This window comes from Conger conger, chromosome 7 (genome assembly GCF_963514075.1).
Source record: "Conger conger chromosome 7, fConCon1.1, whole genome shotgun sequence".
NCBI classification, from domain to species: domain Eukaryota; kingdom Metazoa; phylum Chordata; class Actinopteri; order Anguilliformes; family Congridae; genus Conger; species Conger conger.
This window is the reverse complement of record NC_083766.1, coordinates 52466350-52481352: the sequence shown is the minus strand read 5'-3', so window position 1 is coordinate 52481352 and position 15003 is coordinate 52466350. Positions and strand designations below refer to the sequence as shown.

Here is a 15003-nt window from a genome sequence, read left to right as displayed (position 1 = left end):
TAGTTGAATTAACACTTTAAGGCATTTTACTGTGCAGTGCTTGATGGAGAATGCAGTAATTGGTGCAATATCCGAGGATTCCAATATCAAATTTCAGACTTGTCAGTTATGGGTTGAATTTCAGATACGGTCAGTTATGGTTGCACTGTGTGTTCATTCATACTCACTGTATAGTTGCTTCCTGTAGTACGTATGTGCACTGTGTAGAAGCTCGTACCTCACCAGCTCCACGGCTGTGTCGCAGGGGCCTGGACTCCCTGAATGGGAAGAACAAAGCCCCCGCCCCGGCCTCCCTCCCCATGGATGCCGTGGTCCTCTCCCTGCAGGACCTCATCTTCTACTTCCGTCCCCCCGAGGAGGAGCTGGAGCACGAGGAGAAACAGACCAAGCTGCGCTCCCTCAGGAACCGCCAGAACCTCTTCCAGGAGGAGGTCAGAGACCGTGCCCATACATACATACACACACACACACACACACACGTATCACACACGTATCATGCAGAAATAAACACACATGCACATAAGCAAAAACGCAGAGAAATAAACACACACACACCTGCACACAGACATGCCGCTTGCATGTGCACACACACACACACACGCATGTACACATGCATGTGCACACACACACGCACATACTACACACATACACGCACACACACTCTGCCCACAGCCCTGGTTGGAGAGACAACAGAGGATGAAGAGGCGAATCATGTCTTTCAACCCGATTCTCAAAAGCAGATTCTGCTAAACCATATCCTGTTCTCTCTGTTGTCTCACACACACGTTTCCTGAAGGCCCACCTCATTTGTATCTCATTTGTTTCCCTTTCATTGACATGCCAGTGTGTTAGTCAGCAACTGACAAACAATTGCTCTTAATCACTTCCTCCCCCACTATGCTGGTTTCACACTGGTACACTCATCTTTATTTATGTGCCTGTACCAGAGAGAGCTTACTGCATGTGTCTGTTCCAGGGCATGATCACACTGGTGCTGGACTGCATCGACAGGCTCAATGTCTACAACACGGCCGCCCACTTCTCCGAGTTCGCTGGGGAGGAGGCAGCCGAGTCCTGGAAGGAGATTGTGAACCTGCTGTATGAGCTGCTGGGTATGGCCGTATGTTTGTATGAGAGCAGACACACACACGCACACACACACACACAAGCACACACATACACACACCCTCACACCTAAGAATTAATAAGTTTCATACTGTGGCAGAATTGTCCCTAGCTAATTTAATTTGTCTATAACTACAGTGGGGTGCAAACATTTGAGCACCCCTGGTTTAAATGTCTGTTCCACACTCCTGTAAATCACCTATTATGACAAATGAAATGGATGAGCCAAGAATGTAATTTAATATTTTTTACATTCATCCGGGTAATGTGGCCTGTGAAATTCCCTAAATACATCCTGAGTCACTGATATACCTTCTGTTCTCAGGTACCCCTGGAGCACATCCAACAACGCTCTCGCTGCCAAAAATGCTGAGCAGCACTTTCTGACATTTCCTCTCGTTCTCTGTCTTGCTGTCTGTCTGAAGCCTCTCTGATTCGTGGAAACCGGGCCAACTGCGCGCTGTTCTGCGATAACCTGGACTGGCTGGTCAGCAAACTGGACCGCCTGGAGGCCTCTTCAGGTACCGTCCCCCACACACACTCTGTGGCCTGACCGTCACCCGGCTGAACCGAGATGCGTTCCTGGTCGCGGCTGCTGAGCTGAAAACTGAGGAGGCAGAAAACATCCCCTTAAACTGATTATTGGTCTCAACATGTTTTAAATCATTTTCCTAAACAATAGGATTACTGCAAGTCACAAAGTACTCAATACTGTCATGTGTAGTCAGTTCTCCTCAATTAGGTAATACGAGAAATAAAATTGAAGCTCAGGTTAGATCGCCTTTATTGCAATGCGATAGTTTACAGAGTGGTTTATGTTTTTACAACATCATCCCTATTAATTTAATTAGGCTACATAGTGCAGACTTCCAATAGATTATTCTGAGCATTGGCAAACTTGTTAATCAAGGGACATAATTGAAAACGGGCCAAGACCAATAATTAGTTTAAGGGGATGTTTTCTGCCTGCTCGATGTTCAGCTCCGCTGCTGCCACCGTACGTACCGTGCTCTCCTCAGACCACATAAGCACTCAAGCGTGGCTCTTCGTCTCTCTGCAGGCATTCTGGAGGTGCTATACTGTGTTCTGATTGAGAGCCCTGAGGTACTGAACATCATCCAGGAAAATCACATCAAGTCCATCATCTCCCTGCTCGACAAACACGGACGCAATCACAAGGTCAGCAACACGGGCTCTGTACACCGTCAGGGCACCAGACCAGACCTGGGCCAAGTATAAACAAACCTGGGCCAAATGTAAACAAACCTGGGCCAGATATGACCTGACCTGGGCCTAATGTATATTTGAAATGACTTAAACTCTTTATTTATCTTCTCATCCTGAAGAGTTAATTCTTTAGTAGGTGTTATAGGTAGTTATGTTATAGACTAAAGTAATGGGTTGTACTATCGGTTGTGACATTGGCAACTCTCCTCTGCTTAAGTAGGCACTTTTGTAAGTTACTCTGGAAAGGGCATATGCTAAATACCTACCTGTAAATGTAATGCTGTTGAATTTTTGAAAGCCGATAGATTCATGAGAATATTCAAATGAAAACAGTCATCAACCGAACCACTCTCTCCTCTGAAAGAAGGGTGAAAATTAGCTGAAATCTTTTATCTAGTTCTGACAGTCCCCCCCCTCACCTCCCCTGCGGTGCCCCTCAGGTCCTAGACGTGCTTTGTTCCCTGTGTGTGTGCAATGGCGTGGCTGTCAGATCCAATCAGAACCTCATCACCGAAAACCTGCTCCCACGGAGAGACCTCCTGCTGCAGACCAACATCATCAACTACGTCACCAGGTGAGGCGCATCGACACCGCCACGCTGCTTCAGTTATTACAAGCACGACTTCTCAAGAGCACCTGCTAATGACGCTACGTGATTGCGCCCGCATAACTGCTGAGTCATCATCTCTGCCAATAAAAACAAATCCATCACGGAACATAATTTGCTGTGAGCAGTAGTTTTTTGTGTCTGGTAGAACTCTATTACCTTTGTTTGCTCTACACGCCAAATTCGTTCTCTTGCTTTTTTTCAGTATGAGACCCAACATTTTTCTAGGAACGTGTGAGGGCTCCACGCAGTATAAGAAGTGGTATTACGAGTTGATGGTGGACCATGTGGAGCCCTTCCTAACTGCACAGGTCATTCACCTGCGTGTGGGCTGGGCCCTCACCGAGGGGTACAGTCCCTACCCCGGAGGGGGCGAGGGATGGGGTGGAAACGGTGTCGGTGACGATCTCTACTCCTACGGCTTCGATGGCCTACACCTGTGGTCAGGTGAGCTGGACATCAGCCTCGCTGCTGTGATGCCCGTTCGACACACAAGGTACCGATTGGCTGGTGTCTCAAACTGACCCCGCCTTCTTTGTCTATAGGGCGTGTCCCTCGGCATGTGGCCTCGCCCAATCAGCACGTCCTGGCGGCGGACGATGTGGTCAGCTGCTGCCTGGATTTGAGCGTGCCCAGTATCTCCTTCCGCATCAACGGACACCCCGTGCAGGGCATGTTCGAGAACTTCAACCTGGACGGGCTCTTCTTCCCCGTAGTCAGCTTCTCTGCGGGGATAAAGTGAGTCTTCAGCGGGAAGAGAGATGGAGAAGGGCGTGGTTTTAGGATATGAGGCTGGAAATAGAGAGGCAGGGTACTTTCTAGAAGGATGGGTTATGGGTGAGAGAGGTTATGTGGTTAATGCTAGACCAGCTGTTCCTGGAGCATCTACCATGCTGTAGGTTTTCACTCCAACCCCAAAATGTCTAGAGATCTCATTGAGCTGCTAATGAGTGGAATCAGGTGTGGCAAATTAGGGTTGAAATGAAAACCTACTGGATGATAGATCTCCTGGAACATGTTGTGTGCCAGACTGTTATATGGTAGAACGTACATAGGTAGACGGAAGAATCAAGTGTTAAGCTGGGTTAGATGCTATTCAAGCAAGCACGAACATCAAATTGAGCAGTGTAGATTTTGGTATGACTGACAGTCCCTTTCGAAAGCTAAAACATCTCAGTTTTGTATGCGACTGTGTTCCCCCCAATCTCCGCAGGCTGCGTTTCCTCCTCGGAGGTCGTCACGGCGACTTCAAGTTCCTCCCGCCCCCCGGCTACGCCCCCTGCTATGAGGCCCTTCTGCCTAAGGATAGGATGCACATCGAGCCTATCAAGGAGTACAAGCACGACTTCAACGGCGTACGCAACCTGCTGGGCCCCACACAGTCGCTGTCGCACACTGCCTTCACGCCCTGCCCTGTCGACACCGTGCAGGTACCCCCCGAGACAAAGCCACGGGTCACCTCATCCACTTACCCGCCCAACCCCTTCTTACGGCAGTATCCCTGATGTTCTCCACTGAAATGGCCATTCTGATGCCTCCATGCCCTGCCTTTTAGATTGTGCTGCCTCCCCACCTGGAGCGCATCCGAGAGAAGCTGGCGGAGAACAGCCATGAGCTGTGGGCCGTCACCCGCATCGAACAGGGCTGGACCTACGGCCTGGTAAGCATCTCTGCATCAGGCAGGGCTGGACCTCAGTAAGTAAGTACCTCAGTATCTAGCAGAGCTAGACATACTGCCAGGTATGTACCTCAGTATCGAGCAGAGTTTGACATTCGGCCCGGTATGTACCCCAGCATCGAGCAGGGCTGGACCTCTAGCCAGGTAAGTACTGCAGCATCAAGCAGGACTGGACCTACAGCCAGGTAAGTACTGCAGTATCAAGCAGGGCTGGACCTATGGCCAGGTAAGTACTGCAGTATCAGGCATAGCTGGACCTACGGCCAGGTAAGTGCCTAAGCATCAAACAGGGCTGGACATGCGGGCCGGTAAGTACCTCAGTATCGAGCAGTGCTGGACCCATGGCCAGGTAAGTACTGTAGCATCAAGCAGGACTGGACCTACAGCCAGGTAAGTACTGCAGTATCAAGCAGGGTTGGGCCTATGGCTTGGTAAGTACCTCAGTATCGAGCAGAGGTGGACCTATGGCTTGGTGCCAACCTCAGCATTAAGCAGAGCCGGACATAAAGGCCGGTAAGTACCTCAGTATCGAACATGGATGGACCTACCACTCGGTAAGTACCTCAGTATCGAGCAGAGCTAGACATACCGGCCAGTATGTGCCACATCATCAAACAGTGCTGGACCTACGGCCTGGTAAGTACCTCAGTATAAAGCAAAGCTGGACCTACAGTCTGGTAAGTACCTCAACATCAAGCATGGCTGGACCCTACGGCCTGGTAAGTACCTCAGCATCGAGTAGAGCTGGTCCTACAGTCTGGTAAGTACCTCAGCATCAAGCAGGGCTTGCCCTAAGGCCAGGCATGTATCGTAGCATTGAGCAGGGCTGGACCTACGGCTTGGCATGTGGCAAGGTAAGAATCTCAGCATTGAGCAGGGCTGGACCTATGGACCAGTAAGTACCTCAGCATCAAGCATGGCTGGACCCTACAGCCTGGTAAGTACCTCAGCATCAAGCATGGCTGGACCCTACAGCCTGGTAAGTACCTCAGCATCAAGCATGGCTGGACCCTACGGCCTGGTAAGTACCTCAGCATCGAGTAGAGCTGGTCCTGCAGTCTGGTAAGTACCTCAGCATTGAGCAGGACTGGCAGTAAGGAACAGTAAGGGCCGTGCCTGTCAAACTAATGGTTGTGATGCACTCAGGTATATTTTAAGCAATATATAATATATATTTTGCCAGATTTCAGTTTCAGTGACCTGGACAGGAAGTAAGTTGGTATGCATGGTTACATTCTTGGCGGCACGGATGGTGCAGTGGGTAGCACTGCCGCCTCATAGCAAGGAGGTCCTGGGTTCGAATCCCCGTCGGCCGGGGCCTCTCTGTGCGGAGTTTGCATGTTCTCCCCGTGTCTGCGTGGGTTTCCTCCGGGTACTCCGCGTTCCTCCCACAGTCCAAAGACATGCAGGTTAGGCTGATTGGAGAGTCTAAATTGCCCATAGGTATGAGTGTGTGAGTCAATGGTGTGTGTGCCCTGCGATGGACTGGCGACCTGTCCAGGCTGTATTCCTGCCTTTCGCCAAATGTATGCTGGGATAAGCTCCAGCGACCCTGTTCAGGATAAGCGGGTTCAGATAATGGATGGATGGATGGATGGATGGTTACATTCTTATTACAGTAAGTGGAAGGACAGGACATCTTCAACATTGGTACATTTTTTCTTTATTACTTCTATTATCTCCTAGCTGTAGTAATACTTATATAGAAATTTTGAGTGGTAGTGATGGTCCTAGTTGTGGCTCTTTCACTATGTTCCCCTCCCTGATTGTTGTCAGTTTCGGGACGACAACAAGAAGTTGCACCCCTGCCTGGTGGATTTCCAGAGCCTTCCGGAGCCTGAGAAGAACTACAACCTGCAGATGTCTGGGGAAACACTCAAGTGAGTTTGGTGTTGGCTAGTGCATCTCTCCTGGCTTGACTGAACTTGATTTGGGGTTCCTAATCCATTTTATCCGAAGTTTTTTTTGTTGAGACGATCCCCCTGGACCAATGCAGGGCTAAGGGACTTGCTCAAAGGCCCAACAGCTGTGCGGATTCTATCGTGGCTACACCTGGGCTTGAACCACAAACCTTCTGGGTCATATACCTTAGCCACTATGCCCCATATGTGTTAGTCTGTGATTTAAATGGGTTAGCAGGTGTTTGCTCATTAAGTAGGTCCTGAGCTCTCTATGTTTGGTAAGTGCTCGTCCCGTATTGTTGCATGCTCTCCCTCTTTCTGATTGGACAGTACTCTGTGGATTACATACTCTCCCTCTCTCTGATTGGACAGGACTCTGCTAGCTCTGGGCTGTCACGTGGGTATGGGTGATGAGAAGGCCGAGGAGAACTTGAAGAGGATCAAGCAGCCGAAGACGTAAGTCATTTTCTACACTTGAAACAGAGCCAAGATCCACAGGCACTTACAGTGTTTACTATCTGGATCGGTTAGGATTGGGCACAGAGCATTCTAGATGATTTGAAGTGCATTGGAATAAAAATACCAGGTTTTAAAGGAATGGCATATTAAAATGTCATTTTAGTATGCTCTTATACAGCAAATCTGAAAACCCACAATCAACTGTCTGGAGTCACTGATATATCACTGGGCTCTTGTTCTGAGCATTTTGTTTCTGGCTTTGATGGAATCATCTTGTACATATTATTCTGGTGCTGGAGAACAATGCCAGTAGTGGCTTAGCCAATCACACAAAGTCACTTCCTGTCCAATCAGCTACATCATGAGCAATGGGTACAAACCCGCCCCCCTGGACCTGAACCACGTCAAGTTGACGCCCAACCAGAACACCTTGGTGGAGAGGCTGGCGGAGAACGGGCACAATGTGTGGGCACGGGACCGGGTCCGACAGGGCTGGACCTACAGCATTGTGCAGGTATGCCTCTCTCACCGGTGGCCATTTTGGCTCACCGGCATTCACAGTATAATACACGGTTTAAAGCAGTGGTCTCCATCCTTGATTCTAGAGAGCCACAGGGTCTCCTAGTTTTAGTTTTCACCATAAAATGGCCAGGTGAGGTGAGTTAACTGTGTAATCAACTGCTCTAATTGATTAAGTCAGTGCAGAGTAACAATAAAAAACAGCAAGCCCTGTAGCTCTCTGGGACCAAGGTTGAAGAGCACTGGTTTAAAATTTTAAAAAGAGATTTTTCAAAGCGGTTAATGCATAATTCAGTGAGTGAACCGACTGTTATTTTCGGGCTTGAGTCTCATTAAGGAATCATGTGATCCCTCATAATTATCAGAAATTCTTTTTCGAGATAATTATTTTTCTAATAATCTTTTTAGAGATAATTAGAATTCATAAACTTTCAAACCCTTTTTGATTTGACATTTTGGTTATTTAGATTTTTTCCTGGAAATTCTCAGGGAGCTACAGGAGCGTCTTCCAACTTTACAGGACACTGAAGAGGCATACCGTAGTAGTCCAAAAATACATATTTTACGCAGACCTGCTGGCTGCTAAAATAAGCCCAGTCAAAACGCTTCAGGTGAGCCCTGGGTATTCTCTCTGTCCCTGTCCCATAGGACATCTCCAACAAGCGCAACCCCCGCCTCGTCCCTTATAACCTGCTGGATGAGAAAACCAAGAAGACCAACCGTGACACCGTCTCTGCGGCTGTGCGCACGCTCATCGGATACGGATACAACATCGAGCCGCCTGACCAGGAGGGCAGTGAGTCCCTCCGTCTGTCTGTCTGTTCCTGTCTGTGTACAAGTGTGTCACACGACTCCTCCAAGTCTTACACACATCCCCATGCAAACACATTCAGAGACAGCAACACACTAAAGAGAATGATATCTATTCAAGTACGTAAGCTCTTTTGTCTCTCTCTCTTTCTCTCTCTCACCCTCACTCCAAAGTAAGGTCCATAAGTATTTGGACAGTTAATGCCATTTTTTTTTTTACGGGCGGTAATTCCTACACATTTCACCAAATATGGATGTAAATACCCTAAAATTAAAGTTCAGATTTGAGGATATGTGCATCTATAGTCAGTGCACTGTGTAAGAATTATAGTCCTTTAAAATTGTATCACCGTCGGCATAATTTAATATAAAAATAAATTCAGAAAGTGAGCTTCCTCACCTGAAGAGGCTACTTTTGAAACCTTTTGAACGCCGCCCCCCTGTCCCACTCTTATCCCTCCCTCTCTGACAGGTGGCCATGGCCCGGGCAGCATCCGCACGGATAAGATCCGCGTGTTCCGCGCTGAGAAGTCGTACGCGGTGACCCAGGGGAAGTGGTACTTCGAGTTCGAGGTGGTGACCGTGGGCGAGATGAGGGTGGGCTGGGCGCGACCAAACGTAAGAGCCGACACGGAACTGGGGGCCGACGACCTGGCCTACGTCTTCAACGGCTTCAAGGTAACGTCCCACTCAGTTTCAGGGGCCATTCTGTTTCAGCTCAATAAACGGGGAAAATTAAGGTTCAGAAAGTAAGTACCCGCAAGTATTTTGTTCCAATCACCCTGCTTTGCTAATTAGCACAATTCCTCAGCCCAGAGTTAGAACTAATTAGTGAAATCAGCTCAGCATGAGTTGACAGGGGGAAGAAACCCAATGTAGAATTTTTACTTTCTGACTCCTGCACTTTCCACCTCTGCAATTCAGTCACATCAGGAAATTAACTGACGTTTAATTTATCAAGTAATAAAAATGCCTCTGATGATTTTTTTTAAACGATTGGACTGAATTTTGGTTCTTTACATGACTTGAGTTTGCTGGAGAATGGGTGCTTCTAATGACCCCTACCCCCACCTCTTGCCCCCCCAGGCTCAGCGCTGGCACGTGGGGAACGAGCCCTTCGGCAGAACCTGGTTGCCGGGCGACGTGGTGGGCTGCATGATCGACCTGGCGGAACAGGACATCATGTTCACGCTCAACGGGGAGATGCTCATCAGCGACTCGGGCTCTGAGATGGCCTTCAAGGACGTCGAGATCGGGGACGGTGAGAGAGGGAGGGGGAGAGGGAGGGTGGGAGAGAGTGAGAGGGATAGAGAGGACGTGAGAAGAGAGTGAGAGTTGTCAGGAAGGTGGCTATCATAATGTAGTTTCCAATTTGTTGTTTCCAATTTGTTGTTTGCAGGTGCGTGAGAGTTCATGTGAATGATGTGCACGTGCTTGTGTGTGTGAGTGTATGCGTGATTGTGTGTGTGTGTGTCTGGGCAGAGACAGAGCAGTGTGTGAGTATGTGTGTGTGTGTGTGTGTGTGTGTGTGTGTGTGTGTGAGAGTATGAGTGAGTATGTGTATGTGTATGTGATTGTGTGTGTTACTCATTTGCCTGTGTTTGTGTGTATGTGTGTGTAATGTGAGTGTGTTAACGATGCCCCCCGCCCCCAGGTTTTGTCCCAGTGTGCAGTCTGGGCCTGTCCCAGGTGGGCAGGATTAACCTGGGCCAGAACGTCAGCAGCCTGCGCTACTTCGCCATCTGCGGCCTGCAGGAGGGCTTCGAGCCCTTCGCCATCAATATGAAGCGCGACATCACCATGTGGTTCAGCAAGAGCCTGCCCCAGTTCATCCCTGTGCCCACCGACCACGCACACATCGAGGTGTGTCCCACTCGCATACACAGTACTGTGTCCGTAATTCATATGTGAATGGTAATTAAAAACTTTGATAATGTGTTTCCAAGCCTTATGTTGCTGTATGTGTGTAGCTCTGTGTGTGTATGTTTGTGGGCAGAGACAGAGCATTTTGTGTATGCGGGTGTGTGTGTGTGTGTGTGTGTGTGTGACATAAATTGTAAACAGTCGTTAACATTTCTCCCTCCCTCGCAGGTCTCTCGCGTGGACGGCACAGTGGACAACGCCCCCTGCCTGAAGCTCACCCACAAGACGTTCGGCTCGCAGAACGCCAACACGGACATGCTGTTCCTACGCCTCAGCATGCCCATAGAGTTCCACGAGACCTTCAAGGTGCCCGCCGGCACCACGCCCCTCACTCGCACCCTCACCATCCCCGAGGACGAGGTGCTGGAGGTGGACCCCGACTCCGAGTTCGAGCTGCTCAAGAAGTCAGCCAGCCGCAGCCCGCAGGAGGAGAAGGAGAAAGAGCCCTCCGTGCCCAAGGAGATCCCCGGGAGCAAGGGTGGGGAGAATGAGAAGGACGCCTCCACGGAGAAGAGCAAGAAGAGAGGGTGAGGGAGGAGTGGAGGATGCTATTCTGCCATTTTCACTGAGGAGAGAGAAGGGGGGAATCCTACATTAGGGCAGCAGAGCGTGACTCCACTGTCATTAGCATTCGCTCATTACTGTAGATTGCACTACAATGTATAATGAGTTTCTGAGTAAATATATTGGCATGTAGGGTTGCGTGGTAAAACAGTACTAAAACAGTGCTGTGGTACCAACATTTCAGAATTCTACTATACCACCATTTTTCGAAATCCGATACTTTGGGAAAACGCACCTGAAATAGCTTTCTATTGCTGGACTGCTTTTTCTATCATTTATGATTTTGTTAATAAAATAAAATATTTTGTTAATAAATACGTCAGTAAATATACGCTACATTTCATTTTCTGAGAAATTCTTGGTTTTCAATCAATTACCGTGGTATCAATTTGGGATCAAAATTGAAGTACAGTACCAAAGCTTGCATCGGTATCAAAACCAAAATTCCTGTTATGTGGCAGGGATGATTGAATTATTAGTCTTGTATTGTATAAGAGAGCCAGAGGATGGGAGAATGGCTTCCGCAGAGCCTGGTCTCCACGCTGTTATACATCTACGCTTGCGTTGTGCTTCAGGTTCCTGTTCAAGGCCAAGAAGGCGGCCTTCATTGCCCCTCCCCCGGTGGTGCCCACAGTGCCCCGCCTGATGGAGGACGTCATGCCGGACGATCGAGACGACATGGACATCATCCTCAACACCACCACGGTGCCACCTTTCAACTTACCCTCCTCCTCCTAACACGGCATCATCTCACCACACCCAATGCCTGGCTCTTCACTCATATAAAACATGCGTGGATGGCTACATAAGTTTAAAGTCACAAAACACAATGGAAACAAGGTAGACAAGCATGAAAACTACAGACAGCAAGCAGTACTATACAGTACTTTTTCAAATAGGCCTTGAAGGCCTTTATGTAATTATATCAGACCCAAGACAAGCCTTTTGCTTGCAGTGTTATTTTTTTACTGGTCACAGCCTTTCTGATATGTTGTTACTTAGGATAAGTATTTGACTGTGACTCCTCCCCTTTTCCCATCATCCCGCAGTACTACTACTCAGTACGGGTCTTTGCTGGGCAGGAGCCCGGCGGTGTCTGGGTGGGCTGGGTCACCCCCGACTACCACCAGTACGACCTTCACTTTGACCTCAACAAAGTGCGCAATGTCACTGTCACCGTGGGCGACGACAAGGGGAACATTCACGACAGGTAAATTCGGGAGGACACACACACGCTCACGCTCACACACGCCCACACACTCACACAGCCTGTGTATCTGTTGTTTGTGTCTCGTAGCATGAAGCGCAGTAACTGCTACATGGTGTGGGGAGGGGAGTTCAGCAACAGCTCCCAGCAGACTCGCATCACCCAGGAGGACCTTCTGATTGGCTGCTTGGTGGACCTCGACACTGGCCTCATGACCTTCACAGCCAATGGGAAGGAGATCAACACTTTCTACCAGGTGATTGTTTTCCTGTGGTCTCTGTTCCGGGGGTGTGTCTATGTAACACTACGGGTATGTCTGTGTTATGCTGGGGGTGTGTCTGTGTAACACTAGGGGGTATGTCTGTATAACATTTGGGGTGTGTTGGTGTAATGTTGGGTGTGTATCCGTGTAACGCTGCGTGTGTATAAAGTTGGGGGGGGTGTCTGCGTAATACCGTGTTGCTGTGTTGCAGGTGGAGCCCAACACTAAGCTCTTCCTGGCGGTGTTTGTGCTGGGGGTGTGTCTGTATAACACTGGGTTGTGTCTGTGTTGCAGGTGGAACCCAACACTAAGCTCTTCCCGGCGGTGTTTGTGCTGGGGGTGTGTCTGTATAACACTGGGTTGTGTCTGTGTTGCAGGTGGAGCCCAACACTAAGCTCTTCCCGGCGGTGTTTGTGCTGGGGGTGTGTCTGTATAACACTGGGTTGTGTCTGTGTTGCAGGTGGAGCCCAACACTAAGCTCTTCCCGGCGGTGTTTGTGCAGCCCTCCAGTCAGAACGTGCTGGCCGTAGAGCTGGGCAAGCTCAAGGTGAGGGCCTCACACAGTCACCCTCTCTCTGGAAATCAACGCTCTTAATCATTTCAGCCATCTGTTTATTGCATCATTTTTAATTAGTTTGTATGTATTTGTTTGTTGCTGCTCTATGCCAGGTCTTTCATTCCCACTGTCCCTCATTCACATTCTCTGGCTTGTCTCTCTACCTTGCACAAAAATGTGTTGTGTCTTTGGTCTCTCTCCTGTCTTCTCTCCTACACTTGGCCTTATATCTTTATGCTTGTATGCATACATTTAATAATTAAAACTTTAAAACTTCAGCATTAATGTAAATATAAACTTAAATAAAATATATGTAAAATATGAACTTAAATAAACATGTTCACATGTTTAAATTTGCATGTTAAACTATATCTTCCCGTGCCCCTCCCCATGGCTCAGTCTGCCCCTCTGTGTCTCTCGTCTCCCCGCTGTAGAACATCATGCCCATCTCGGCGGCCATGTTCCGCAGCGAGCGGAAGAACCCCGTGCCGCAGTGCCCGCCCCGGCTGGACGTGCAGATGCTGACGCCGGTCATCTGGAGCCGCATGCCCAACCACTTCCTGTCCCCGGAGACGGCGCGGACGGGCGACCGGCACGGCTGGGTGGTGGACTGCGGCGAGCCCCTCATCATGATGGCCCTACACATCCCCGAGGAGAACAGGTCCGGTCGCCTCCCTGCTACGGCCCGGTCACGCTTTATTAACAGCCCATTAATTACCCTGTGTTTACTGGGTAAATACCAGCTGCTTGTGTACTAGTACTGTACTACTGCTTTTGATTTCAGAGGTAAGTGAAAAGTCAGTACAGTCCGTACCATGAAACTTGTTAAGTGCTATGAAAATACGTTTTACAGTCCATTTTATAGTACTTACCTAGTTAGCACCTTGTCATAGTACTGAATAGTTACCTAATTTTTACACATAAGTAATTGGTATTTACCCAGTAAATACATGGAAATTAACTGTAAAATAAAGGGTTACAGATAATTCCATCTCTCCATCCATTATCTAACCCACTTTTTCCTGGCCAGGGCCCTGGGGGACCTGGAGCATATCCCAGCATGCATTGGGCAAGAGGTGAAGGACAGTTCTGAACCACATTCAAGTGTTTAGTATGCTGTCGTTATAGTTGTTGCAGTGGTGCGTTCTTTACTACATAATGATTATTCAGTGTAGAATATAAGGAAAGACATGAAGCAGCGAAGAAAATAGGAGAATCGATTGTCTAAATAAATATGTCACTGTGATGTTACATGGCATGTCATTTGGCTGACGCTTTTATCCAGAGTGACGTACAGTTGATTAGACTAAGCAGGAGACAATCCTCCCCTGGAGCAATGCAGGGTTAAGGGCCTTGTTCAAGGTCCATGGTGTATATCCAAGACATTCGTATACATGCCATGAAATCAATTTTCATTGTGACTAACTAAATATGATTAGTGAAACAGAACTCAGATGCAGCTGACCATGCAGTTTTGTAAGCCTTCCTGGCTTGCTTTCCCTAATTCTGGTATTTGTAAAACAAATACTCTTATAAGATTGACAAGATCTCTGCAGCCTGAAATCTGGTCAAATGATTTTTGTTATATAAGATTATGGAAAGCTGGACATGTGGAAAATTGGTACATGGTTATGGTTAGAGCACTGGGCTTGTAACCAAAAGGTTGCCTGTTCGACTTCCAGGTAGATCTCAGCTGTTTCACCCTTGAGCAAGGCTCTTCACCTGAATTGATTCAGCGATCTATCCCGCTCTATGAATGGAAACAATGTAAAAAATTACATTGTACAAGTGCTTTGTAAGTCAGTCTGGAGAAGAATGTCTGATAAATGTCTGAAATATCAATGTACTAAATCATTGATTTTGTCACTGCAGTGACTTTTCCTTTCTCTCTCTCTCTCCCTCTCACTCTCTTTCTCTCCCTCTCTCTTCCTTTGTCTTGCTCTCTCCCTCTTTCTCTCTCACCCTCTCTCTCCCTCTCTTCCTCCCTCTCTCTCTCCCTCTCCCTCTCCCTCTCTCTCTCCCTCTTTCCCTCTCTCTCCCTCTCCCTCTCTCCCTCCCTCTCTCTCTCCCTCTCCCTCTCTCCCTCCCTCTCTCTCTCCCTCCCTCTCTCTCCCTCTCTCTCTCCTTCCCTCCCCATCTCTCTCCCTCCCTCTCTCTCTCCCTCC

General features: G+C 48.4%; 1 protein-coding gene across 1 annotated transcript in view; it reads left to right on the top strand.

Annotated features, from left to right (window-relative positions):
- The window catches only part of LOC133133347 (ryanodine receptor 1-like), a 97391-nt gene that overhangs the window by 21603 nt on the left and 60785 nt on the right, over positions 1-15003 (top strand). The window contains exons 14-35 of the mRNA XM_061249449.1: positions 245-431; positions 977-1112; positions 1551-1646; positions 2186-2304; positions 2793-2926; positions 3165-3406; positions 3505-3697; positions 4173-4389; positions 4515-4619; positions 6414-6517; positions 6911-6994; positions 7352-7511; positions 8165-8312; positions 8799-9004; positions 9413-9587; positions 9981-10189; positions 10418-10776; positions 11389-11518; positions 11863-12023; positions 12111-12276; positions 12743-12829; positions 13273-13499. Of these exons, the coding sequence (XP_061105433.1) occupies positions 245-431; positions 977-1112; positions 1551-1646; positions 2186-2304; positions 2793-2926; positions 3165-3406; positions 3505-3697; positions 4173-4389; positions 4515-4619; positions 6414-6517; positions 6911-6994; positions 7352-7511; positions 8165-8312; positions 8799-9004; positions 9413-9587; positions 9981-10189; positions 10418-10776; positions 11389-11518; positions 11863-12023; positions 12111-12276; positions 12743-12829; positions 13273-13499 (3645 nt within the window). The remainder of the gene's footprint in view (positions 1-244; positions 432-976; positions 1113-1550; positions 1647-2185; positions 2305-2792; positions 2927-3164; positions 3407-3504; positions 3698-4172; positions 4390-4514; positions 4620-6413; positions 6518-6910; positions 6995-7351; positions 7512-8164; positions 8313-8798; positions 9005-9412; positions 9588-9980; positions 10190-10417; positions 10777-11388; positions 11519-11862; positions 12024-12110; positions 12277-12742; positions 12830-13272; positions 13500-15003) is intronic.